General features: G+C 42.8%; 2 protein-coding genes across 2 annotated transcripts; both read right to left on the bottom strand.

The window, feature by feature from the left end:
- Window positions 1–299: 299 nt before the first annotated feature.
- LOC109882518 (tetraspanin-1-like) lies at window positions 300–7,326 on the bottom strand. The gene is made up of 8 exons (XM_031832632.1): window positions 6,874–7,326; window positions 5,014–5,095; window positions 2,447–2,662; window positions 2,098–2,172; window positions 1,764–1,871; window positions 1,406–1,540; window positions 1,101–1,193; window positions 300–867 (listed from the first exon to the last, which is right to left on the bottom strand). Exons 2-8 carry the CDS (start codon window positions 5,068–5,070, stop codon window positions 814–816), a joined length of 738 nt encoding a protein of 245 aa, XP_031688492.1. The 5' UTR covers window positions 5,071–5,095; window positions 6,874–7,326; the 3' UTR covers window positions 300–813.
- A 1,261-nt stretch (window positions 7,327–8,587) lies between these two features.
- Window positions 8,588–24,834, bottom strand: LOC109882522 (ras-related protein Rab-3D-like). Its single transcript, XM_031832621.1, has 5 exons — window positions 24,208–24,834; window positions 17,030–17,275; window positions 11,026–11,144; window positions 10,525–10,649; window positions 8,588–10,026 (listed from the first exon to the last, which is right to left on the bottom strand). The coding sequence occupies exons 2-5, from the start codon at window positions 17,273–17,275 to the stop codon at window positions 9,842–9,844; spliced, it is 675 nt and encodes a 224-aa protein (XP_031688481.1). The 5' UTR covers window positions 24,208–24,834; the 3' UTR covers window positions 8,588–9,841.
- Between the last annotated feature and the right edge of the window lie 2,940 nt (window positions 24,835–27,774).

Raw genomic sequence — 27,774 nt, 5'->3', positions numbered from 1 at the left:
CAAAAGTAACATATCATACTATTTTGCATTTCACAGATTTACATTTACTATGTTACATCTAGTCTGAGACCAGGCTGTCAATTTCAAGTTTCAAAGTGCTTCATATCATAAAATAAAAATACTAACAAAGACAGGAGGAAGGAGAATAAAAAAATAGCTAATTAAACCCATACATTAAAAGCATCTTCATAAAAGTCTTGTCTTCAGCAGGGATTTAAAAAGAGGCACAGAATCTGCAAGTCTGATCTAAAAAGTAGCCTAGTAGATGCCAACTTTAGGTGAATATGATTGAGAAACTATTGCAAATAAGAACATGTTTAATTTCCTCATAAAGAATAGAACAAGAAATAAACAAGTCAGATTGAATGTGGTAATTTCTAAACTTCAATATGTATATGTACAAAATGAGACACTGTATATCCATTCAAGACTGTTGAATAAAAAATACAAAATAAAGTCTTGCCAGTTAGAGCAAGTGTAAAGCAATTACCTTCTCAAAACATCATGTAAAGTCTTCAGCTTCAGCAAGAAACAAATAAGGATAGAGATAAAATAATCTAATTTACACATAAATAAGTACTGAATGCATACAGTAGGCCCTATACAGTATACAGATATTGTTGATATACCATGGAGGTGATCGAGTCACAACAGGGTTTTGAACAACGCTCCTTCCTCTCTCGTTTTTCTTTTATAATTGAAATATTTTAATAATCTTTGGTGTTTGAAATTAAACATGTCGACTGAAGGTGTCAAGGTGAGGCAATGATGATGGTTAAACAGGCGTGGTCCTGGATGTCGGTGTCCTCAGTGCTACTTGTTACCAATCTGTTGGTAGAGAACCATTGACACCACCATGGCAGCAATCTGAAACGATGACACGTCACAAGTGTTAACAGAATATAATGGTTACGTTCCAAATGGCATCCTAATCCCTTTAGAGTGCATTACTTTTGACTAGGGCCCAAATTGCACCCTAATACCTTTATAATGCACTACTCCTGAAGAGGGCTCATAGGGCTCTGGTCAAACGTTGTGCACTATGTAGGGAATAGGATGCTATTTGGGATGCTGATAGTATTGTAACAGGTGTACTGTACCTCAAGCGCAGCGATGCCCAGTCCAACAGCTCCAATGATGACAGCGTTGTCCTCTATCAGGTTCAGCAACATGGTAAAGCAGCCATTGACATTCTGGGGAGGAAACAGCACACCAGTATTAGAATTAGATAGCTGCATGAGGATTCAATGATTATAAACACACACACACAGGCTATTAAATGTAAAACCTAGCCAGGGGCAGGAGATTTTCATGACAATGTGACCTAACCAAAGTGTAAGGAAACCCTCCTGGTCTAAACACAGCACATCGGAAGACCCTGTATTGTACTGTTAGATATCTGTACCGAGCGTTCAGCAGCAGCAGCTGTACAGGTTTCAGTTTTAATGCAACATGTTGGTGGGTACGTAGGGTTAGTTGGCTTCTCTTGGAAAGGGGATCCATCGAAGTCTGTGTAATTGCGGTATCCACAGCACTTGAACTAGGAGGGAAGCACAGAGACACAAATCATTATGACATGGTAGCATCTACAGAACACAGTAAGCAACTAGCGTAGCCAAGCACCACTGCCTTCTCTGAAACCTGTAAATAATCTGCATAACATATGCATTTATTGAGTACACAGAAGTGCGCTAATAACATCCACTGGCAGAGTGGCAGTAAATTCACTACTTAATATAGTAGTATGAATGAATGAAGTATACCTGTTCCATGGTACCATTCCATAGTGAAGTCAGGCTCTCATCCTTCCCGTAGTCTCTTTGAATGCTGTCAACAACCTTCTCACTAAGGTCCTCAAGAACTTCCTTAGCCTAAAACATACAAAACAGAACACAAACCCATTTCCACAAATTCAGAAAATCTTTATTGTCCCAACATTAGGCAATTTGATTTACTACTGTATAAAAACTATTTTCATCTACCAATATGAACAAAACCACCACCAGCACAGCCAAATAAAGTTTCAAACGTTCCCCCTATTTACTAATTAGTGCACTGCTTTTGACCAGGGCCCATACAGTGTTAATAACTACCTACCAGTGGTTGGAAGACGAGGACCACCACGCACCCAGCCACCTCTGCAATGAATATGATCAGGATGATGATGAAGAACTGGAAAGGAACAGACAAGCATACAGGGGTTAAGGGTTTGATGGGAAAAAAACAAAGGGTCAAAACTATCACATTAGATCAAAGGTCAAAATTCTATAAATATATAATTGTGTATATCAACAAAGAAAGTAATTTTGCACAAAACATATTTTTTTTAAAGTAACAAATAATGAATTAATATTTCCATACCAGTATGTATATTCAAAAATAAACAGAGTAAAAGTCAAGTTGGTATTTGTATTAAATCGATTTTCAATGGTCAAAGATGACACACCAGCATCAGCATACACCTGGACTCCTTCATGGCTCCACAGCACCCTAGGAAGCCCATGATCAGCAGGACCCCTCCGACCCCCATGAGCAGGTAGGCCACGTTAGCCAGCTGGCCCAGTTCTGCTGGGACGTCCTTAATGTTGTCTAGTACTCCCAGTAGAGAGCCACTGTCCACCTTCACCCACACCCCCACTGCCAGGATGGCCACACCTGCCAACTGATACACACAACAGGGAGGTGGGAGAGAGAAAGAGGAGAAATAGGGGGAGGGGATAGTTTTAGTGTTTTTGGAAAATGTTGATGAAGAGTACAGGGAGTATACTTTGAATGTTCTTTGAAAACTCTAAACCATATCATTAGAATGCGTCGTGGAGAAAAGGTGAATATAAGTGGGGCAAATGTTGTCAACATCATACACAACATGGTCATCTCTGCAACCATTAACTTGCAGAGTTAACCCACAGTAATTAGCTAGTATGACAAGGCAGGTAATTCATCTTCTTACTGTGACTAAAAATGACTTACAATATTAGTTCTGGGTAATATTATAACCAGAGAATATATAAACTTAGCAAAAAAAGAAATGTCCCTTTTTCAGGACCCTGTCTTTCAAAGATAATTAGTAAAAATCCAAATAACTTCACAGATCCTCTTTGTAAATGGTTTAAACACTGTTTCCCAGTGTTTTTCCTAGCCACCGTGCTTCTACATCTGCATTGCTTGCTGTTTGGGGTTTTAGGCTGGGTTTCTGTACAGCACTTTGAGATATCAGCTGATGTACGAAGGGCTATATAAATACATTTGATTTGATTTGATTTGTTCAATGAACCATAAACCATTAATGAACATGCACTTGTGGAATGGTTGTTAAAACACTAACAGCTTACAGACGGTAGGCAATTAAGGTCACAGTTATGGAAACTTAGGACACTAAAGAAGCCTTTCTACTGACCCTGAAAAACACCAAAAGAAAGATACCCAGGGTCCCAGCTCATCCGGGTGAACGTGCCTTAGGCATGCTGCAAGGAGGCATGAGGAATGCAGATGTGGCCTTGGCAATAAATTGCAATGTCCGTACTGTGAGACACCTAAGACAGCACTTTAGGGAGACAGGACGGACAGCTGATCGTCCTTGCAGTGGCAGACCACGTGTAACAACACCTGCACAGGATCGGTACATCCGAACATCACACCTGCGGGACAGGTACAGGATGACAACAACAACTGCCCAAGTTACACCAGGAACGCACAATCCCTCCATCAGTGCTCAGACTGTCTGCAATAGGCTGATAGAGGCTGGACTTGTAGGCCTGTTGTAAGGCAGGTCCTCACCAGACATCACCGACAACAGTGTCGCCTATGGGCACAAACCCACTGTTGCTGGACTAGACAGGACTGGCAAAAAGTGCTCTTCACTGATGAGTCACGGTTTTGTCTCACCAGGGATGATGGTCGGATTCACGTTTATCATAGAAGGAATGAGCGTTACACCGAGGCCTGTACTCTGGAGCGGGATCGATTTGGAGGTGGAGGGTCCGTCATGGTCTGGGGTGGTGTGCCACAGCATCATCGGACTAAGCTTGTTGTCACTCAGGCAATGTCAATGTGGTGCATTACAGGGAACACATCCTCCTCCCTCATGTGGTACCCTTCCTGCAGTCTCATCCTGACATTACCCTCCAGCATGACAATGCCACCAGCCATACTGCTCGTTCTGTGCGTGATTTCCTGCAAGACAGTAATGTCCGTGTTCTGTCATGGCCAGCGAAGAGCCCGGATCTCAATCCCATTGAGCACGTCTGGGACCTGTTGGATCGGAGGGTGAGGGCTAGAGCCATTCCCCATTCCTCGGTGGAAGAGTGGGGTAACATCTCACAGCAAGAACTGGCAAATCTGGTGCAGTCCATGTGGAGGAGATGCACTGCAGTACTTAATGCAGCTGGTGGCCACACCAGATACTGACTGTTACTTTTGATTTTGACCCCGCCCCTTTGTTCAGGGACACATTGTTCCGTTTCTGTTAGTCACATGTCTGTGGAACTTGTTCAGTTTATGTCTCAGTTGTTGAATCTTATGTTCACACAAATATATACACGTTAAGTTTGCTGAAAATAAATGCAGTTGACAGTGAGAGGACATTTCTTTTTTTGCTGAGTTTAGGTAAAGTTTTCCTCAATACACAAATCTATCCTCACTGTCATTTATGGTCCCTGTGGAACTTGGATGTGACACATTCCTGTTCTGAAGTGCACTTTCTTATCCTGTTCGCTCTCTGAATGACCTTGAAAATATCTAAGGGGTCATTGACCCTAACAGGTCAGGAGGCTTGGGTTCAAAATGGTGGTTATGTGGACATCTACAAGTCCAGAGTGCTAAAGAGGACAGGGGAAGTGACAACTTAATTCAAAGCCATCAAACTCCTTTCAGTACTATAAAACCTTAGTGAATTTAATAGCATATTATGCTAAAAACAGAAGCTTTCTATAGACTGTTTTGGTGGTAGTATTCTGATGGAATATAGGAGATGGGGGATAATTGAATGTTAGCTGAAAACAAGTTGAATCTTACAAAGATGGCTCCATTGAAGATGAACATCATAATCTTGAGAAACCCGGAGCAACACATCTTTGCCGTCTGTTGTTTCCTTCTCCTGAAAAACAAAACGAAACTTCAACAGTGAGTTTAGGAGATGGACTTGGACATGCAGAATATTCAGTCAGTTACGGTTTCAGGCCAGTGTGTGTGTGTGTGTACATAAAGCTGTGGAGTTGTAACTAGACAGCCAACAACCAGGCTTGTCTGAGTCATTTTACAATGGCATAGCATCCATTTTAGTTACACATTAACCAGGGAGAAGGAGACGGTTATGGGGCGAAATAAATGCTCTCTAAATTTAGCATTTTATTTGTTTTCACGGAGAAATAAACTGGGTTTGGAGTTGAAATGAACAATCAGAAAAGACAACCACCGAACCAACATTTCCATTTTGTAAAGCTGTGTTGTTTGCCAGCCAAATTCTAAGACCTACCAATCAAAATATCGCTTGCTTCCTTGTTTCAATTGTTAGTCCAACACCCCTCAAAAACCCTTAGACTGGTAATACGGATTTCACACCTTGCAAGACAGTACCAGTCCATCTCTTTTACTTGAAGTCAAAGCTAGTTGGCAGATAACTGTTAATTAATGGGTCTTGGGCAAAAGTAGTGCAGAAAATATGGAATTTGGGACACGCTCAGAGTGGATGTTTTATTACTAGAGGTATTTTACAGGCATTGGTATTATTGGAACAGTCAAGGAGTCTTATCAGAATCTTCCTGGCAGTCACTGACGTTCAGTAGCATAGAAAACACCTCCATGAGATACAGAGACCCATAATGTCTTTATGGTCTGTTTCTTCAGTAGCTTGTTGGCTTTCGTGGGAATTGGAAAAGTGTCACTGGACGAGTCCAAGCCTAGTTGTTTTGGCCAGAGTTGTCTAGTGTAGCCTATTATACTTTATTATCATAGCAAAGACTCCACAACACAACCAGACATATCTTTTTGAATTGTTATGTCAATCCTGTATTGTTTATACCCTCTTCTCTAGCAGCTCGCTGGCTTCCTGTGAACTGGAGAAGTGTCACTGGATGAGACCAAGCCTAGTTTGAATTGCCACAATGACCAGGTTTGTTCCTTATTGCTGTTCATGCGTCAGTCTTTAGTGTACTTTGACAACTATAACCTGGTACCCACGGGGTCATAAACGTCCCCGTGACCAGGAAATACCAAGACTGAGAGGCAGAATGTTACCGGACTGCATATGTTCTTAAAACAAAGGTAAAGGTGAATTCCCCGGACGAGGATTTATGTCTAGTCCTGGACTAAATAGCATGTGTCCATGAAACTGGCCCTAAATGTGACTTATCAACAACACCATCCCAGGAGTCTCAGTTTCCCTCTCGTTACATGACTAGTGTATGAGAATGCAGCAGCACCATCAAAATATTAACTCGTCATTAATAAGATGCCATTTGATCTCATGACTGTTAGAGCTTTAATGTGAACCAGTCTTTCATCCATTGGGCAAAGTTCTCCCCTTAGATACAGGGAGGTTCAAACAACAGTAACCTGGTTCATGTTAATAAGTCATTTATTAATCCCAAAAATAATCTCCCTTCTTACAGACAAAAAATAAATATTTTTTTATACAATGTATCAATTAAATAGAACAATTTCCCTGGATGTATATGGTCTGACTTTCTGTTGCAAATTAGATGCAAATGTGACCTGTGTCACAAAATGTATTACATTGAGTATTAGTTTATTTCCTGAAGAAAGTACTGGTTTTCATGGGGGTTTTATGTAGCACATCAGACAAGTATGATTATATCATTCAAGTTTGTGTATTGTGTATTATTTTAAATGGAGTAGAAGAATTAAGTCTCTTACCTGTGCTGAGGTGATGACTGTTGATGTTTGAGAGGAGTGTTCGTCTCTATCTGGCCCTTTATCCTCACTCACCCCCACAGGTCTCACAAACACACGAGGGGAGGGAGTAAGTGACCCCTCCCCTCGGTTTCTAGTGTAGGACAACTTCCTGGTGGCTAAAGTCCTACCAGAGGGAACTTTATGACGGAGGTGAAAACACACACACACTCTAGAGGGTGAAAACACACACACACACACTCTATAGGGTGAAAAAACACACACTCTAGAGGGTGAAAACACACACACACACACTCGAGGGTGAAAACACACACACACTCTAGAGGGTGAAAACACACACTTGAGGGTGAAAACACACACACACACACACACTTGAGGGTATTCTAAAATGGATTCAATAAAACAATTCCCTCAATCTACACACAATACCCCATAATGACAAAGCAAAAACAGAAATGTTTGCAAATTAAAAATTACCTTATTTACATAGGTATTCAGCATCTTTTCTATGAGACTCTTGAGCTCAGGTGCATCCGATTTCCAATGATCATCCTTGAGATGTTTTGACAACTTGATTGGAGTTCAACTGTAGTTAATTCAATTGATTGGACATGATTTGGAAAGGCACACACCTGTTAATATAAGGTCCCACAGCTGACAGTTCATGTCAGAGCAAACACCAAACCATGATGTCGAAGGAATTGTCCGTAGACGTCAGCCAGAGCCCGGACTTGAACCCGAACAAACATCTCTGGATTGACTTCCCACAGTGGTCTAAGGCACTGCATCTCAGTGCTAGAGGTGTCACTACAGACCCTGGTTTGATCCCGGTCTGTATCACAACCGGCCGTGATCGGGAGTAGGGGAGGGTTTGGCCATCATTGTAAATAAGAATGTGTTCTTAATTGACTTGCCTAGTTAAATGAAGGTTTAAAAATACCTAAAAATAGCTATGCAGCAACACTCCCCATTCAACCTGACAGAGCTTGAGTGTATTTGCAAAGAAGAATGGGAGAAACTCCCCAAATACAGGTGTGAAAAGCTTATAGCATCATACCCAAGAAGACTTGAGGCTGTATTCGCTGCCAAAGGTGCTTCAACAAAGTACTGAGTACTTATGTAAATATTTTCAGTTCCTTTTAATACATTTGCGAAAATGTCTAAACCTATTTATGCTTTGTCATTATGGGGTAGCGTGTAGATTGAAGGAAAAAAAACTATTTTATAAATGTTATAAGTCTAACAAAATGTGGAGGGGTCTGAATACACTGTATGCTGAACTTATGTCACATTCCTCTTCAGGATCTATTGAACCTCAAGACAAATTATTTCAAACTTCCTTTCATTCCAAGGTATGGTATTGCACTCAATGTTCACTGCTTGGCTCATTTATTTATAGACCAGGAAAACGTTTTGTCATAACCTGCACACGTTGATGTCACTCAGCCAAGTGTTCTGACCTGTCGCTAAGTCCAATAAGCACTGCTGTATAAATCAATAACTGCCAACAACCCAAATGGCACCCTATTCCCTATGTGGTGCACTACTTTTGACCAGGGCCTATAGGGAATAGGGTGCCATTTGGGACATAGCCAAACCTATCCCTCAACTCTACTCTTACCCCTTTTATGAATGGAACATCTGGAGATTAGAAACATTTAGATTATGTCTAAGGTAGACAGACCTACTAGGTCTATGTCAAATGACCACAAACAACGGCAACAAGTAAACTGTATTCATACACGTTGACTGACATGGGAGTTCATAGCATTCACCTTACAGTATACAGTAATTAGAAGCCATTTCTACGACAACCATTGAATGAGGAAGTCACAACATGTTACTAAACAGTTACTGTAATTGATCGTAGGCAAATTAAGATATTTTGGGATGAAAGAAGGAGAGATACACCTGACCGGACTTCATTAAATTGACATTACATTTTTTTATTTCGTTCATTCGAGGGGATTGAGCAGACAGTCATTGACTGAAATCAATCAATCGAAATCATGCTATGACTTTCACATTTGACCTGAGCACTAAGACATGAACCTATAAAACACAACCAAACCAGACACAAATATAGTAAGTCGTTTTTCCATTCAATGTCGGATGTAGAATCTAATAGCTCATTCAGTTCCAGTAGTTAGTGGGACAGTGCAGGGCAGGAAGGTCCAGCACGGTTGGGGGTCAATTCCTTTTCAATTCAGCCAATGCAGAGAGTAAACTGTCATTCTAAACTCTCCTCAACGCTACTCCATGACAATAAACATGGAGGTTTAGTTCCTGAATTGACAGCATTGAAATTGAATTGACCCCCATCATCTAGTTGACTCAAGAAACTTTGGCAAGTTGGTTGGTTAGTCATAGTTGACCTGACATTTTGGTTTTACAGTGTATAGGCTACAGATGAACATTCCTAAGCAATAGCCTCATAAGCCAGCCCTCTAGATGCTCCCTTAGTATAGGGCCTTGAGTTTTTCCACCACGCAGCCAGGAGAAACTCAGGGCCCTACATTGTCATTGACGTTAGGCAGACCCACCTGAGCTATTGACACAATTAGTGGGTGCTTCCATTATTGCTGCAGTAACATTCAATATCCACACGGGGGCAGTATGATCAAGACACAATTTCCCCCATTGGGGGGGAAATGTAAAACTGACCCAAGATCAGCGTCTAGGGGAAACTTCACACTACTCCGAGAAGCTTATCCTATAGCAAAATACATTCCATCAGCTCATTCTAAACAAGAGGACTGATGTGAAATCTGTTGTTAGAAGCAAAGTGAGTGCAAGAGACTGGGGAACCAGTCGGTAATAGGGATAGTAGCAACAATGTTATACAAAACCAAAAGTACATTCACAACGCTAGATTTCTGGCAAGTCAATGAGCATGTGTGGGAGTGGTTGTGTATTAAATTTTTTCAGTGTGTGTACGAGCATGTATACGGTATGTATGTTTAAGGCGTTATCAGCAGGAGCAGCCACCCTTGTCTGGTGGCGTGTCCTGCAGGCTGGGGCCCTTGTGATTGGCCAATGGGCTGGGCTCCCCATTCACGCTCTCGCTCATCTTCTCGCAGATGACGTCGACGAGACGCTCGAACACCTGCTTCACGTTGATGTTGTCTTTGGCACTGGCCTCGAAGAACTGGAACCCTGGAGAAAGAGGGAAGAGATCAGGGAAACAAAGGATTACTAGAAGTAACAAGCCTAGCAAAAGACTGACTTGTTTTGTATTCTCTGTGAGTGTATATGTTGAAGTATTCATATACAGTATTTGTTTATTTTCTGGGTGTGTACCATCTATATACCAATGTTAGTCTGTCTTTTAAGGTTGAGAGACGAGTATATATATATATATATATATATATACACACACACACTCGTGTGTGTGCGCATCTCTGCCACTCTGCCACCCTGCTTGTCAGCCAGTCTCTCTCCATTCTCAGAAAGAGAGTGTGAGAGGCAGACAGTGTGTGTGTTCTCTCCTACCCAGTTCATCAGCCAGTCTCTGTCTGTCCTCAGAGAGAGAGAGAAATAGTGAGAGGCAGACAGTGTGTGTGTGTGTGTTCTCTCCTACCCAGTTCATCAGCCAGTCTCTGTCCGTCCTCAGAAAGAGAGAGAGAGGCAGACAGTGTGTGTGTTCTCTCCTACCCAGTTCATCAGCCAGTCTCTGTCCGTCCTCTGCTGGTACCAGCCTGTCGTCCTCCAGGTCAGCCTTGTTCCCCACCAGGATCACCTGGGCGTTGTCCCACGAGTACGTCTTGATCTGGGTCGCCCTGGAGACCGGACAACGACAATCAATATACGACTTTCATAACAATAGTATGCATCTGTTACTGTATATAACCTCAGAGGTAAATAGTGTTGGAAAACCCTTGCATTCCAGCTGTTTCATGACTTAACACAATTTTCCAACAACAGGTAAGGCAGAGCCCCATGGGAGTACTGTACCCACAAGTTCTGTGCACACACACACACACACACACACACACACACACACACACACACACACACACACACACACACACACACACACACACACACACACACACACACACACACACACACACACACACACACACTGAGAGTTAGTGTGAATGTCGGTGTCAAATTGAATAAACTTTATTGATCCCAGAAGGGGATATGACCCACCAGTCCTGCACAGCGTAGAAGGAGTCCTGGTTGGTGATGTCATACATGAGCAGGAAGCCCATGGCTCCTCTGTAGTAGGCTGTGGTGATGGTCCTGTAACGCTCCTGGCCCGCCGTGTCCTGTCACACACACACACACACGGTTGTTTTAAAAGAGTCCGTACCATGTCGTCTATCCCTCCACTTAAATAAATACACACAGCACAGCTTAAATGGACGCCTCCAGTTTCAAAACACAATAGGCCTGGTCTTACTGTAGCAACAGACAGCCGAGTAGCCGCCATGGTTCACCTAGCATACAGAAACACTGTCAACCAACACGCCATAGGCCCTGCAGCCCACACGCCATAGGCCCTGCAGCCCACACGCCATAGGCCCTGCAGCCCACACGCCATAGGCCCTGCAGCCCACACGCCATAGGCCCTGCAGCCCACACGCCATAGGCCCTGCAGCCCACACGCCATAGGCCCTGCAGCCCACACGCCATAGGCCCTGCAGCAATGGAGAAGCACCTTCCAGATGGAAATAGAATAACTTAAGGAATTAAATCACACATTATGACCTCATTGACTTGAAAACAGGGACACCAGTTCAGGTATTTCTATGGGGGTTCACATTGCCACAGCCCAGCAAAAGCCATGAGGGCCATCCATCATACAGACACCATGGTACCATACCTTATGTGAGTAGTGGGGAATATTAGGGGTTAACCGGTTAACTGTAGCCTACTCAGCACAAGGAAAGAAGACAATGATTAACCCATAAGCACAGCAGAGCGGAGGGAAATCCATGTCAAGACAGCCCTCATGTTTCCACACCCTCTATGTACACCAGGATACAATGGCACCACTGCAGAATACTGTAAACCCAGTCTGACTAACAGAACCCACAACTATAGGGCAAGGAGTTATTCCATCCTGAGCAGGAAAAACTCTGGGCCCTAGTTATAGTAGCTGTAACTAGGACCTGGAAGTTGTTCCTGGTCAGGCCACTAGCAATAATACCTCAACGAATAATCAATATTACAACTAAGCTAATGTGGATGGTTTATCTAGAAAGCAACATATCAGCAGTCATAAAGATATGACCAGTAGTTTAGTCTAGTGGTGAGTAAGCTACTGTGAGAGAAACTTCTAGGCAGCCCTTTCCCTATACCTACATAGTGCACTTCTTTGTCAAAAGTAGTCCACTATATAGGTAACAGGGTGCCATTTGGGACGCAGAACTAATCTTCTTCTTGTGAGAATCTGACAGACGGTAATATTTTAACAGGCATGTATCGGGCGGCAAGTAGCCTAGCAGTCAAGAACGTTGGGCCAGTGACCGAAAGCTTGCTGGTTCGAATCCCTGAGCTGACTAGGTGAAACATGTACTTATCCCTAGTTCCTCCTGGAAGTCGCTCTGGATAAGAGAGTCTGCTAAATGACCCAAATGTACTGGGTGTCAGATTGCACTGTGAGCATATTAGAAAGCCGAGACAGCAGCACAGCCTTCTGCATCTTTTATGAAGTGGATGTCCAGGGATGATGTTCAACGTCAAGTGTGGTTAACGTCTCCGTCCAAAATGGCACCCTATTCCCCATACAGTGCACTACATGGGCCCAGGTCAAAAGTAGCGAATGAGGGAATAGGGTGCCATTTCAGATACTTGTACATAATACAGTAAACAGGCACCATGTTTCATGCAACTGTGGGCCCCTCTTTGATCTGTGTAGCTGTTATTTCAGTGGACAAACATCCTTCTCACTCAGCATACCATCAGAGAGAGCAGCCTGCTGGAACTTAAGGGTAAAAAAAAATAATCTGAGAATGAATGTTGTTATTAGCAAAAACTTCCTCTCCTTCCTCCCTTGTTCTGAGTTGTCTGGTAAAACAAGCCAGGCGAACATAGCAGGAAAAAAGGCACATTAACAAGCAAGAATGTGAACAAGGATCCGCACACACCCTCCCTCAAGTTTGACACCCCTTTCCTATAACCTTTGACCCCCTTGCTGCCAGCTCTTAGGAAAAAGAGATACAGATACAGTGCTATTTCTCTGTAGACTTTCAGCATGCTTACATAGAGAAGGGCAACATGCAATGCACTGACACAAATGACTGATAATTGGCTGAAATAAGTTTGTGGTTGTTATTCTGTTTTCAGCGCAGCCTTCGATATTATTGACCATAACCTGTTGTTGAGAAAACCTATGGCTTTTCAACCTCAACTCTGAATCCACGATATGGCAATCTATATAATATAACTGAGGGGGTTTTCTTTAATGGAAGGTTCTCTAATGTCCAACATGTCAGGTGTGGTGTACCGAAGGGCAGCCCTCTACTCTTTTCTATTTTTTACTAATGACCTGTACTGGTACTGAACAAAGCCTGTGTCCATGTATGCTGATGATTCAACCATATACAGGGAGGGGAAAAAAGTATTTGAGCCCCTACTGATTTTGTATGTTTGCCCCCTGACAAAGAAATGATCCGTCTGTAATTTTAATGGTAGGTTTATTTGAACAGTGAGAGACAGAATAACAACAAAAAAATCCAGAAAAACTCATGTCAAAAATGTTATAAATTGATTTGCATTTTAATGAGGGAAATAAGTATTTGACCCCCTCTCAATCAGAAAGATTTCTGGCTCCCAGGTGTCTTTTATACAGGTAACGAGCTGAGATTAGGAGCACACTCAAAGGGAGTGCTCTTAATCTCAGTTTGTTACCTGTATAAAAGACACCTGTCTACAGAAGCAATCAATCAATCAGATTCCAAACTCTCAACCATGGCCAAGACCAAAGAGCTCTCCAAGGATGTCAGGGGCTAGATTGTAGACCTACACAAGGCTGGAATGGGCTACAAGACCATCGCCAAACAGCTTGGTGAGAAGGTGACAACAGTTGGTGCGATTATTGGCAAATGGAAGAAACACTAAATAACTGTCAATCTCCCTCTGCCTGGGGCTCCATGCAAGATCTCACCTCGTGGAGTTGCAATGACCATGAGAACGTTGAGGAATCAGCCCAGACCTACACGGGAGGAGCTTGTCAATGATCTCAAGGCAGCTGGGACCATAGTCACCAAGAAAACAATAGGTAACACACTACGCCGTGAAGGACTGAAATCCTGCAGCGCCCGCAAGGTCCCCCTGCTCAAGAAAGCACATATACATGCCCGTCTGAAGTTTGGAGAGGAGTGGGACAAAATCCCTCCTGAGATGTGTGCAAACCTGGTGGCCAACTACAAGAAACGTCTGACCTCTGATTGCCAACAAGGGTTTTGCAGAGGGGTCAAATACTTATTTCCCTCATTAAAATGCAAATCAATTTATAACATTTTTGACATGCATTTGTTTGTTGTTATTCTGTCTCGCACTGTTCAAATGAACCTACCAATAAAATTATAGACTGATCATTTCTTTATCAGTGGGCAAACGTACAAAATCAGCAGGGGATCAAATACTTTTTTCTCCTCACTGTACATGTCAGCAACCACAGCTAATAGAGTCACAGAAAGCCTTATAGAGTGGCAGTCTGTTTTGGAATGGATAGCCAGTAATAAACTGGTCCTGAACATCTCTAAAACTAAGAGCATCATATTTGGTACAAATCCTTCCCTAAGTCCTAGACCTCAGCTGAATCTGGCAATGCATGGTGTGGCTGTTGAACAAGTTGAAGAGACAAAATTACTTGGCGCTACCTTAGATTGTAAACTGTCATGGTCAAAACATCTAGATTCAATGGTAGTAAAGATGGGGAGGTCTGTCAGTAATAAAGAGACACTCTGCTTTTTTGACACCACACTACAAAAAGCAAGTCCCGTAGTCTCTAGTTTTATCTTATCTTGATTATTGTCCAGTCATGGTCGAGTGCTGCAAAGAAAGACCTAGTTAAACTGCAGCTGGCTCAGAACAGAGCGGTACGTCTTGCTTGTCATTGTAGTCAGAGGGCTAATAGAAATACGATACAGCCAGTCTCTCTTGGCTAAGAGTTGAGGAGAGACTGACTGCATCACTTAGTGTTTTTATAAGAACAATGAATGTGTTGGAAATTTCAAATAGTTTGCCTAGTCAGCTTACACACAACACTGACACACACACTTACCCCAGCAGACATGCCACCAGGGGTCTTTTCACAGTCCCAAGGTCCAGAATAAATTCAAGAAAACGTACAGTATTATACAGAGCCAAGAGTGCATGGAACTCCTCTCTCATACAGCGCAATTGAACAGCAAACCTGGTTTCAAAAAAACAAAACCGCCTCTCCCCCGTGTGCCCTACTGGTTGTGCGTACGTACTGACGTGTGCCCTACTGGTTGTGCGTACGTACTGACGTGTGCCCTACTGGTTGTGCGTACGTACTGACGTGTGCCCTACTGGTTGTGCGTACGTACTGACGTGTGCCCTACTGGTTGTGCGTACGTACTGACGTGTGCCCTACTGGTTGTGCGTACGTACTGACGTGTGCCCTACTGGTTGTGCGTACGTACTGACGTGTGCCCTACTGGTTGTGCGTACGTACTGACGTGTGCCCTACTGGTTGTGCGTACGTACTGACGTGTGCCCTACTGGTTGTGCGTACGTACTGACGTGTGCCCTACTGGTTGTGCGTACGTACTGACGTGTGCCCTACTGGTTGTGCGTACGTACTGACGTGTGCCCTACTGGTTGTGCGTACGTACTGACGTGTGCCCTACTGGTTGTGCGTACGTACTGACGTGTGCCCTACTGGTTGTGCGTACGTACTGACGTGTGCCCTACTGGTTGTGCGTACGTACTGACGTGTGCCCTACTGGTTGTGCGTACGTACTGACGTGTGCCCTACTGGTTGTGCGTACGTACTGACGTGTGCCCTACTGGTTGTGCGTACGTACTGACGTGTGCCCTACTGGTTGTGCGTACGTACTGACGTGTGCCCTACTGGTTGTGCGTACGTACTGACGTGTGCCCTACTGGTTGTGCGTACGTACTGACGTGTGCCCTACTGGTTGTGCGTACGTACTGACGTGTGCCCTACTGGTTGTGCGTACGTACTGACGTGTGCCCTACTGGTTGTGCGTACGTACTGACGCGTGCCCTACTGGTTGTGCGTACGTACTGACGCGTGCCCTACTGGTTGTGCGTACGTACTGACGCGTGCCCTACTGGTTGTGCGTACGTACTGACGCGTGCCCTACTGGTTGTGCGTACGTACTGACGCGTGCCCTACTGGTTGTGCGTACGTACTGACGCGTGCCCTACTGGTTGTGCGTACGTACTGACGCGTGCCCTACTGGTTGTGCGTACGTACTGACGCGTGCCCTACTGGTTGTGCGTACGTACTGACGCGTGCCCTACTGGTTGTGCGTACGTACTGACGCGTGCCCTACTGGTTGTGCGTACGTACTGACGCGTGCCCTACTGGTTGTGCGTACGTACTGACGCGTGCCCTACTGGTTGTGCGTACGTACTGACGCGTGCCCTACTGGTTGTGCGTACGTACTGACGCGTGCCCTACTGGTTGTGCGTACGTACTGACGCGTGCCCTACTGGTTGTGCGTACGTACTGACGCGTGCCCTACTGGTTGTGCGTACGTACTGACGCGTGCCCTACTGGTTGTGCGTACGTACTGACGCGTGCCCTACTGGTTGTGCGTACGTACTGACGCGTGCCCTACTGGTTGTGCGTACGTACTGACGTGTGCCCTACTGGTTGTGCGTACGTACTGACGTGTGCCCTACTGGTTGTGCGTACGTACTGACGTGTGCCCTACTGGTTGTGCGTACGTACTGACGTGTGCCCTACTGGTTGTGTGTACGTACTGACGTGTGCCCTACTGGTTGTGCGTACGTACTGACGTGTGCCCTACTGGTTGTGTGTATGTACTGACATGTCTGTGGAACTGACAGATGCACACACACTACATGTCCATGTTTTTAAATGTATATATTTTGTAAAGTATTGTCTTTTTCCAGTAAGACTAGCTGTTGCCATTGGCGTCGGCTAACGGGGATCCTAATGAATCCAATTGAAACCCCATCTTACCCAGATCTGTAGCTTGACCCTCTTCTCGTTGCGGTAGACCGTCTTAACCTTGAAGTCGATGCCCACGGTGGAGACGAAGGCAGAGGTAAAGGAGTCATCAGCGTAGCGGAAGAGTAAGCTGGTCTTCCCCACGCTGCTGTTGCCGATGATCAGCAGCTTGAACATGTAGTCAAAGTTCTGGTCCGCGGCATCCTTCTGGGCCTGGGTCTGCAGCTGGCCGGCACCGGGGTCGCTCGCCAGCGCCATCTAGGAGTGGAGAGGAGGAAACAGTTGAAGCAGTGCAACTCCTAGACCAGGGGTGCGTTCAGTACGACACACACTGTTATAACGTTTAACTCCACGGAAACGGTCCTGTAACGAACGACCAGTTAAAGAACGTTATGATTATGGTGGCCCAGAGGCCAATTGAGTTGTGCAATTTCAAATGGTCTTATTGTTTAGGCCTCACCCCACCCACATACAGTTAAAGACAGAAGTTTACATACACTTAGGTTGGAGTCATTAAAACTTGTTTTTCAACCACTCCACACATTTCTTGTTAACAAACTATAGTTTTGGCAAGTCGATTAGGACATCTACTTTGTGCATGACAAGCAATTTTCCCAACAATTGTTTATAGACAGATTATTTAATTTATAATTCACTGTATCACAATTCCAGTGAGTCAGAAGTTTACATACACTAAAGTTGACTGTGCCTATAAACAGCTTGGAAAATTCCAGAAAATTATGTCAAGGCTTTAGAAGCTTCTAACAGGCTAATTGACATAATTTGAGTCAATTGGGGGTGTACCTGTGGATGCATTTCAAGTAGAGGTCGACCGATTATGATTTTTCAACGCTGATACCAATTATTGGAGGACCAATAAAGCTGATACCGATTTTTTATAAATTTATTTGTAATAAATGACAATTACAACAATACAGAATGAACACTTATTTTAACTTCATATAATACATCAATACAATCAAATTAGCCTCAAGTAAATAATGAAACATGTTCAATTTGGTTTAAATAATGCAAAAACAAAGTGTTGGAGAAGAAAGTAAAAGTGCAATATGTGCTATGTAAGAAAGCTAACGTTTCAGTTCCTTGCTCAGAACATGAGAACATATGAAAGCTGGTGGTTCCTTTTAATATGAGTCTTCAATATTCCCAGGTAAGAAGTTTTAGGTTGTAGTTATTATAGGACTATTTCCCTCTATACCATTTGTATTTCATTAACCTTTGACTATTGGGATGTTCTTATAGGCACTTTAGGATCTCCTCGCTCCTCCCTGGGCTCGAACCAGGAACACAACGACAACAGCCACCCTCGAAGCAGCATTACCCATGAGCAAGGGAAACAATTACTAGAAGGCTCAGAGCGAGTGACGTTTGAAACGCTATTAGTGCGTGCTAACTAGCTAGCCATTTCACTTCGGTTACACCAGCCTCATCTCGGGAGTTGATAGGCTTGAAGTCATAAACAGCGCAATGCTTGACGCACAACGAAGAACTGCTGGCAAAATGCACGAAAGTGCTGTTTGAATTAATGTTTACGCGTCTGCTTCTGCCTACCACTGCTCAGTCAGATACTTGTATGCTCAGTCACATTATATGCAACGCAGGACACGCTAGATAATATCTAGTAATATCAACCATGTGTAGTTAACTGGTGATTATGATTGATTGTTTTTATAAGATAAGTTTAATGCTAGCTAGCAACTTACCTTGGCTTACTGCATTCGTGTAACAGGCACTGAGCAAGAGGCAGGGAGTTATTGCGTTGGACGAGTTAACGTTGGACGAGTTAACTGTAAGTTTGCAAGATTGGAGCAAGAACTGACAAGGTGAAAATCTGTCGTTCTGCCCCTGAATGTGTTCTTAACTGACTTGCCTAGTTAAATAAAAAAGGTATAAAAAAATATATAAAAATAAATACAAAATTTAAATCCGCGCCCAAAAATACAGATTTCCGATTGTTATGAAAACTTGAAATTGGCCCGAATTAAAATCGGCCATCCCGATTAATTGGTCGACCTCTAATTTCAACGCCTACCTTCAAACTCAGTGCCTCTTTGCTTGACATCATGGGAAAATCAAAAGAAATCAGCCAACACCTCAGAAAAAAATTGTAGGCCTGCACAAGTCTGGTTCATCCTTGGGAGCAATTTCCAAATGCTTGAAGGTACCACATTCATCTGTACAAACAATGGTACGCAAGTATAAACACCATGGGACCACGCAGCCGTCATACCGCTCAGGAAGGAGGCTCGTTCTGTGTCCTAGAGATGAATGTACTTTGGTGCGAAAAGTGCAAATCAATCCCAGAACAACAGCAAAGGACCTTGTGAAGATGCTGGAGGAAACACGTAAAAAAGTATCTATATGCACAGTAAATCGAGTCCTATATCGACATAACCTGAAAGGCCACTCAGCAAGGAAAAAGCCACTGCTCCAAAACCGCCATAAAAAGTCAGACTATGGGGACATAGATTGTACTTTTTGGAGAAATGTCCTCTGGTCTGATAAAACAAAAATAGAACTGTTTGGCCAGAATGACCATCGTTATGTTTGGAGGAAAAAGGGGAGACTTGCAACCTGAAGAACATCATCCCAATCGTGAAGCACGGGGTGGCCGCATCATGTTGTGGGGGTGCTTTGCTGCAGGAGGGACTGGTGCACTTCATAAAATAGATGGCATCATGAGGATAGACAGTCATGTGGATATATTGAAGCAACATCTCAAGACATCAGTCAGGAAGTTAAAGCTTGGTCACAAATGGGTCTTCCAAATGGACAATGACCCCAAGCATACTTCCAAAGTTGTGGCAAAATGGCTTAAGGACAACAAAGTCAGGTTATTGGAGTGGCCATCACAAAGCCCTGACCTCAATCCTATAGAACATTTGTGGGCAGAACTGAAAAAGTGTGTGCGAGCAAGGAGGCCTACAAACCTGACTCCGTTACACCAGCACTATCAGGAGGAATGGGCCAAAATTCACCCAACTTATTGTGGGAAGCTTGTGGAATGCTACCCAAAACATTTGACCCAAGTTAAACAATTTAAAAGGCAATGCCACCAAATACTAATTGAGTGTATGTCAACTTTTGACCCACTGGGAATGTGATGAAAGAAATAAAAGCTGAAATAAATCACTCTCCTATTACTCTGACGTTTCACATTCTTAAAATAAAGTGGCGATCCTAACTGACCTAAGACAGAATTTTTACTAGGATTAAATGTCAGGAATGATGAAAAACTGAGTTTAAATGCATTTGGGTAAGGTGTATGTAAACTTCTGACATCAACTGTACTTTATAAACCTATTCAATATTTGATCAGTCATTGGACCGGACTATGTGATGATCAGGGTGAATTTATGACAATGTTGTGAGTCAGCAGGTTCCCTCCATTACTCTCGCTAGCCCTCTCTATTTTCCTGCATCGTGAATTAAAGCCAGAGTCCTGTAGTATGAATAAAAAGCCAAGGGTAATTCCACAGTAAAATATATGCCAAACAAAAACCATTGATTTCAAAGTTTAACAAACCATACAACTCTATGCACAAGGACTACTTTTAATAATAGAAGACTGAATATTTGACAAAAACACATTCACTGGAAGAACTGTGCAGATGCAAAGTGTGGTAACAGAATAGTGTCCACATTTTCTAAAAAACATCTGCTATAAATAAAGATTCAACAATGTCTGCAGAAAGAATGGCGTCTCACCGATAACATGACACATTGACTCGAGAAATATATATATTTTGGTTATTGAACTACAGTAAGTGGAGTCTACTTACACCCGGTAACAGAATTTCATCATGGGTCTCTGATATGTACTACACAGAAATGGATAATCATGGATATGAACGTCATTCTCTTCATGGTGATGCATCTTAGGTATTACTTTTCTTTACTGTACTCTGCTGTGCAAACTTGTGAACCCAACTGTAGTTTGTGAATACTATGATTTCCCCCATTGTAGCCAATTCCAGATTTGGTGATGGAATTGAGTTTAACAAAATTGCTATCAGTAAAAACACTAATTGATCAGTATACCTTCACTTGTTACTTTTGTGAACATTCATTATCCTCCCTCCTAATGAGGGAGAGACGTTAGAAAATATCTTAAAGATATGTTGGTTTTTGGTAACGGAATTAAGGCAAAGGGAAATGTTTCTTAAACTTAGAGTTTACAAACTGAACGAAAATCTAAACGCAAAATGTAGTGTTGGTCCCTGAAATAAATGATCCAATAAAATTGTTCAAACACACAAAAAGCTTATTTCTCTCAAATGTAGTGCACAAATATGTTTACATCCCTGTTCGTGAGCATGTCTCCTTTGCCAGGATAATCCATGGCATATCAAAAAGCTGATTAAAACGGCATGATCATTACCTTGTGCTGGGGACAATAAAAGGTCATTAAAATGTGCAGTGGTGTCACAACACAATGCCACAGATGTCTCAAGTTGAGGGGGCGTGCAATTGGCATGCTGACTGCAGGAATATCCACCAGATGTGTTGCCAGAGAATTAAATGTTAATTTCTCTACCATAAGCCACCTCCAAAGTACTCTTAGAGAATTTGTCAGTACATCCAACCGGCCTTACAACCGAAGACGACATGTATGGCGTTGTGTGGGCGAGCAGTTTGCTGATCTCAACATTGTAAACAGAGTGCCATTTTATTTGACCAAGCAAGTCAGTTAAGAACAGATTCTTATTTTCAATGATGGCCTAGGGTTAACTGTCTTGTTCAGATTTTTACCTTGTCAGCTTGGGGATTCGATCTTGCAACCTTTCGGTTACTAGTCCAATGCTCTAACCACTAGGCTACCTGCCGCCCATTATGATACGGACAGGCATAAGCTACGGACAATGAACACAATTGCATTTTATTGATGGCAATTTGAATGCAGAGATACTGTGACGAGATGCTGAGGCCCATTGTCGTGCTTCAATGTAGCTTCCTTCACCGCATTCAATCTACAAACACAGCCTATTAGCCATACAATTAGCTGCTACACATTAACTCAGCACCGGGATTAAAAAACATAATTTATTACATACTGAGGGATCTGTTAGCAGAAAAAAGTATTTTGTAAACAAATATGTTTGCTTTACAGAACCATCTTTTTTTTGTGTAGTTTTACAGAACATTTCCTGCAATTCTAAACATTTTTGCTATGGGGTGGAGATACATTGTCACTGTTTTAAAGCAAATTGTCTGCAATTCCACCATTCCTTTTTTTGCCATGACTTGTGCAAGGTTAATATGAAAGTAGTGAAAGTGACTAACAAAATCAATGGTTGCCCCCTGGAGGTCAGGAGCCCGGTCGGTAATTCGGCCATGATTACGACAAGTTTAGATAGCTGGCTAGACTAACTAGACTAATTTACCAATCTACATTTTGTTCTACAAACATGAGTTAATTAAGTGACTGTCAGTGAGGGGAAAAAGGAAATCTGCAGCAACCAAGTTTGGAAATTGCACTTTTTGTATTATATTATTCTAACTCTCAACAGTAAGTAAAGACGCCGACTGAATTCCAAAAAACATTTCACATAAAGATCCGGACCTCGGTGTCCTCACGGCCGTGTATATGCCTCAACTTCTCAAAAATAGACTGATTCGGAACCCAATTTGACATGCTCCTATAAACTTCACATGTTGATGCTCATGGGTCCTTTTACATGGAAATGACCCCAGAATGTCCACTTCTTCTCTCTCTAGCTCTCCTCCATCTCTCTGTCTCTCCTGGCCTGGAGCATATGAGGGACACTGAGCATATGAGGGACACTGAGCTGAGCAGTGCTCTTTGCCTGATTAAGAGTGTTTCCTTGGCAACCAGCTCAGCACAAACCATCCAGGGCCATAAAACCTAATCTGGCCAACAAAAACTAAGCATTACAGAGACGCAACAGACACACACACTGAATACAGTAACACAACTAGAAGAAACCAGTGCATGTTACTGTTGCCAAAATAGCACTTAGATCTCAATTCTGACTGCATTCATGTTGGTCATGTTGGCATCTATGTTTGTGGCCTTTATGGGGAGAATTGACCCATATCAACGCATTCAATTTCAATGTAGACCTTTTTATCAATCATAAAACCACGCAGGTATATTCCCCTCCTTCAAAAGGGACTGTCAAAAGCAAAGATACTACACATTTCCCTTTAAAATGGAGGTATAGTAAGTAAAAATGACATATTCCACTATTAACAGTTGGGAACATTACAAGTCTATTTCAGTATGTTCCAACCTGAGACTAGAATCATTGTTCTATGTGACAAGGTGTACCTGACGTGACCCAGAGGGACTTGAGTCACAGTGGTGGTAGAAGGCAGGAAGGAATCAGGACATGATGCAACATTCCACTCACTGTACATAGTGGGCATATCTAAAAATACTACTTTCCCTAGTCTAGAGTGCACTACTTCTGATCAGAACCACATAGCTGGGGTGTGTGTTTGTTTATGTGGATGGAAACGGTAAAGGAGGTCACTTGTTTGAGGTGATGGGTGGGACGCTTTTAATTCCTCCTAACCGGATATGATGACCCAAACAATTTATGGTTGTCTGCGGAATGGCACCCTGTTCCAAGTGTATATCCCGAATGGCACCCTATTTCAAGTTGTGCACTAGGGAGTGCCATTTGGGACGCTAGCATTACAATCTCACGCATGTACGGCCAATAGACTAGAATACTAATATACAAATGTAAACCGTTGAACTGCCTGCTCAAAAAGTAAACAGTAAGGCAATAAATTCCCAATTCAAGTTGGCAAACAGCTTTCGTTATTTTATAAATGTATTTAGTTGACGGTAATAGATCTGTACAAATAGGCCTAGTCTACTCTACTTTGATATAGTAGGCCTAAAGCATACAAAATAATGAGAATACTGGTTGTAGGCACTTGCTGAAAGATTTTTACATAGAGAAGGCAACAGCTGTCCCAAAACCACACGACCGGTCCTAGTCTAAACTGATTGTAGCCTTTTGCGAAAAAATATTAAAAACACCCATAACTTTTGAGTTTGACAATCATGAAAGGGATGCATCTCCGGGCTTCCATATGGCCAATATCTCATTGCTGTACAACATGAAAAATAAGAAGATAACCAAAACACAAAACCGCATAACAAACGCTCCTGAAAATACTGTCGGGTTCTTTACCTCAAATCCAGTGTGTGAATCGTTTTTTCGTCCACTCCCTCCTCCCGTTCCAACTTGATGTCTTTCTTTCCTCTCGCCTACTGTACGGTACTCCCGGATCTCATGCTCGCTCCTCCGTAGATGTTTGTGATATGGAAGGCTGCGGAAGTTTCCCTATATTAACCCAGTGTCACCGACAGACCGACCCAGAGAAAAAGCGATGAATCCACGTTCACACAACCTCTGTATGTAGTGTTGCCCGTTTGCTGAACTTCAAAGGTAGTTAACGAGTGCCGTGCGCACAGGGGTGCGCGTTGTGCATTTCAACATTGTTGCTTTTTGATGTATTGTTAGTTCTTATTTTCTCTCCCTCTCGTTCAACAAAGTTTACATTGTTACAGTTCAGAGGAAATGTATAGTCAACCAGGCAAACAAATACAAGATTCTCCACCTTTTCCTCTACAACAGTTACCCAAATATTGTAGGCCTATATTACTAAATATTAAATCGATATAGATGAGAATACATACAAGGATCAGCGTAGTTAAAAGAAAAACCCAATCAGCTTTAGTATCAGCGATAGTGTGCTATGTAGGCATATGAGTAGGGTTTCAAAATGCCAGTGTCTTTACCAAAATTCCCCGGTTTTCCACAAATCCTGGTTGGAAATTCCTGGAATTAGGAGGGAATAAGAAATCCTGGAAAACTCCTACCAGGATTTCCTTAAAACCGGGGAATTTGGGGAAAGTTACCAGAATGGTGCAACCCTGTGTATTAGACACATGTTGATATATTTATACCACTAACTAAACCGTGGGAATGTATTTCTATCTTATCATGGAGGATACCCAACCCACATTACAGTTTTGATTGCATAGGGCCTTATGTATTACTGAGAAGTTCCAACTAGCACCTGAATGCTGCATCATTCTTCATTCAGCCTTCTGAATATCCATCCCCACAGCAAAGTGATGAAGGCAGTCTAGCATACTGTACAGTCTAGCTGACACAGAGCAATATGAAAGGTCTGGTCTAGCTGACACAGAGCAATATGAAAGGTATGGTCTAGCTGACACAGAGCAATATGAAAGGTATGGTCTAGCTGACACAGAGCAATATGAAAGGTCTGGTCTAGCTGACACAGAGCAATATGAAAGGTATGGTCTAGCTGACACAGAGCAATATGAAAGGTATGGTCTAGCTGACACAGAGCAATATGAAAGGTATGGTCTAGCTGACACAGAGCAATATGAAAGGTATGGTCTAGCTGACACAGAGCAATATGAAAGGTATGGTCTAGCTGACACAGAGCAATATGAAAGGTATGGTCTAGCTGACACAGAGCAATATGAAAGGTATGGTCTGGTCTAGCTGACACAGAGCAATATGAAAGGTATGGTCTAGCTGACACAGAGCAATATGAAAGGTATGGTCTAGCTGACACAGAGCAATATGAAAGGTATGGTCTAGCTGACACAGAGCAATATGAAAGGTATGGTCTAGCTGACACAGAGCAATATGAAAGGTATGGTCTAGCTGACACAGAGCAATATGAAAGGTATGGTCTAGCTGACACAGAGCAATATGAAAGGTATGGTCTAGCTGACACAGAGCAATATGAAAGGTATGGTCTAGCTGACACAGAGCAATATGAAAGGTATGGTCTAGCTGACACAGAGCAATATGAAAGGTATGGTCTAGCTGACACAGAGCAATATGAAAGGTATGGTCTAGCTGACACAGAGCAATATGAAAGGTATGGTCTAGCTGACACAGAGCAATATGAAAGGTATGGTCTAGCTGACACAGAGCAATATGAAAGGTATGGTCTAGCTGACACAGAGCAATATGAAAGGTATGGTCTAGCTGACACAGAGCAATATGAAAGGTATGGTCTAGCTGACACAGAGCAATATGAAAGGTATGGTCTAGCTGACACAGAGCAATATGAAAGGTATGGTCTAGCTGACACAGAGCAATATGAAAGGTATGGTCTAGCTGACACAGAGCAATATGAAAGGTATGGTCTAGCTGACACAGAGCAATATGAAAGGTATGGTCTAGCTGACACAGAGCAATATGAAAGGTATGGTCTAGCTGACACAGAGCAATATGAAAGGTATGGTCTAGCTGACACAGAGCAATATGAAAGGTATGGTCTAGCTGACACAGAGCAATATGAAAGGTATGGTCTAGCTGACACAGAGCAATATGAAAGGTATGGTCTAGCTGACACAGAGCAATATGAAAGGTATGGTCTAGCTGACACAGAGCAATATGAAAGGTATGGTCTAGCTGACACAGAGCAATATGAAAGGTATGGTCTAGCTGACACAGAGCAATATGAAAGGTATGGTCTAGCTGACACAGAGCAATATGAAAGGTATGGTCTAGCTGACACAGAGCAATATGAAAGGTATGGTCTAGCTGACACAGAGCAATATGAAAGGTATGGTCTAGCTGACACAGAGCAATATGAAAGGTATGGTCTAGCTGACACAGAGCAATATGAAAGGTATGGTCTAGCTGACACAGAGCAATATGAAAGGTATGGTCTAGCTGACACAGAGCAATATGAAAGGTATGGTCTAGCTGACACAGAGCAATATGAAAGGTATGGTCTAGCTGACACAGAGCAATATGAAAGGTATGGTCTAGCTGACACAGAGCAATATGAAAGGTATGGTCTAGCTGACACAGAGCAATATGAAAGGTATGGTCTAGCTGACACAGAGCAATATGAAAGGTATGGTCTAGCTGACACAGAGCAATATGAAAGGTATGGTCTAGCTGACACAGAGCAATATGAAAGGTATGGTCTAGCTGACACAGAGCAATATGAAAGGTATGGTCTAGCTGACACAGAGCAATATGAAAGGTATGGTCTAGCTGACACAGAGCAATATGAAAGGTATGGTCTAGCTGACACAGAGCAATATGAAAGGTATGGTCTAGCTGACACAGAGCAATATGAAAGGTATGGTCTAGCTGACACAGAGCAATATGAAAGGTATGGTCTAGCTGACACAGAGCAATATGAAAGGTATGGTCTAGCTGACACAGAGCAATATGAAAGGTATGGTCTAGCTGACACAGAGCAATATGAAAGGTATGGTCTAGCTGACACAGAGCAATATGAAAGGTATGGTCTAGCTGACACAGAGCAATATGAAAGGTATGGTCTAGCTGACACAGAGCAATATGAAAGGTATGGTCTAGCTGACACAGAGCAATATGAAAGGTATGGTCTAGCTGACACAGAGCAATATGAAAGGTATGGTCTAGCTGACACAGAGCAATATGAAGGTCTGGTCTAGCTGACACAGAGCAATATGAAAGGTCTGGTCTAGCTGACACAGAGCAATATGAAAGGTATGGTCTAGCTGACACAGAGCAATATGAAAGGTATGGTCTAGCTGACACAGAGCAATATGAAAGGTATGGTCTAGCTGACACAGAGCAATATGAAAGGTATGGTCTAGCTGACACAGAGCAATATGAAAGGTATGGTCTAGCTGACACAGAGCAATATGAAAGGTATGGTCTAGCTGACACAGAGCAATATGAAAGGTATGGTCTAGCTGACAC

This window comes from Oncorhynchus kisutch, linkage group LG1 (assembly GCF_002021735.2).
Source record: "Oncorhynchus kisutch isolate 150728-3 linkage group LG1, Okis_V2, whole genome shotgun sequence".
Taxonomy (NCBI): Eukaryota; Metazoa; Chordata; class Actinopteri; order Salmoniformes; family Salmonidae; genus Oncorhynchus; species Oncorhynchus kisutch.
This window is presented reverse-complemented; position numbering and strand designations above follow the sequence as displayed.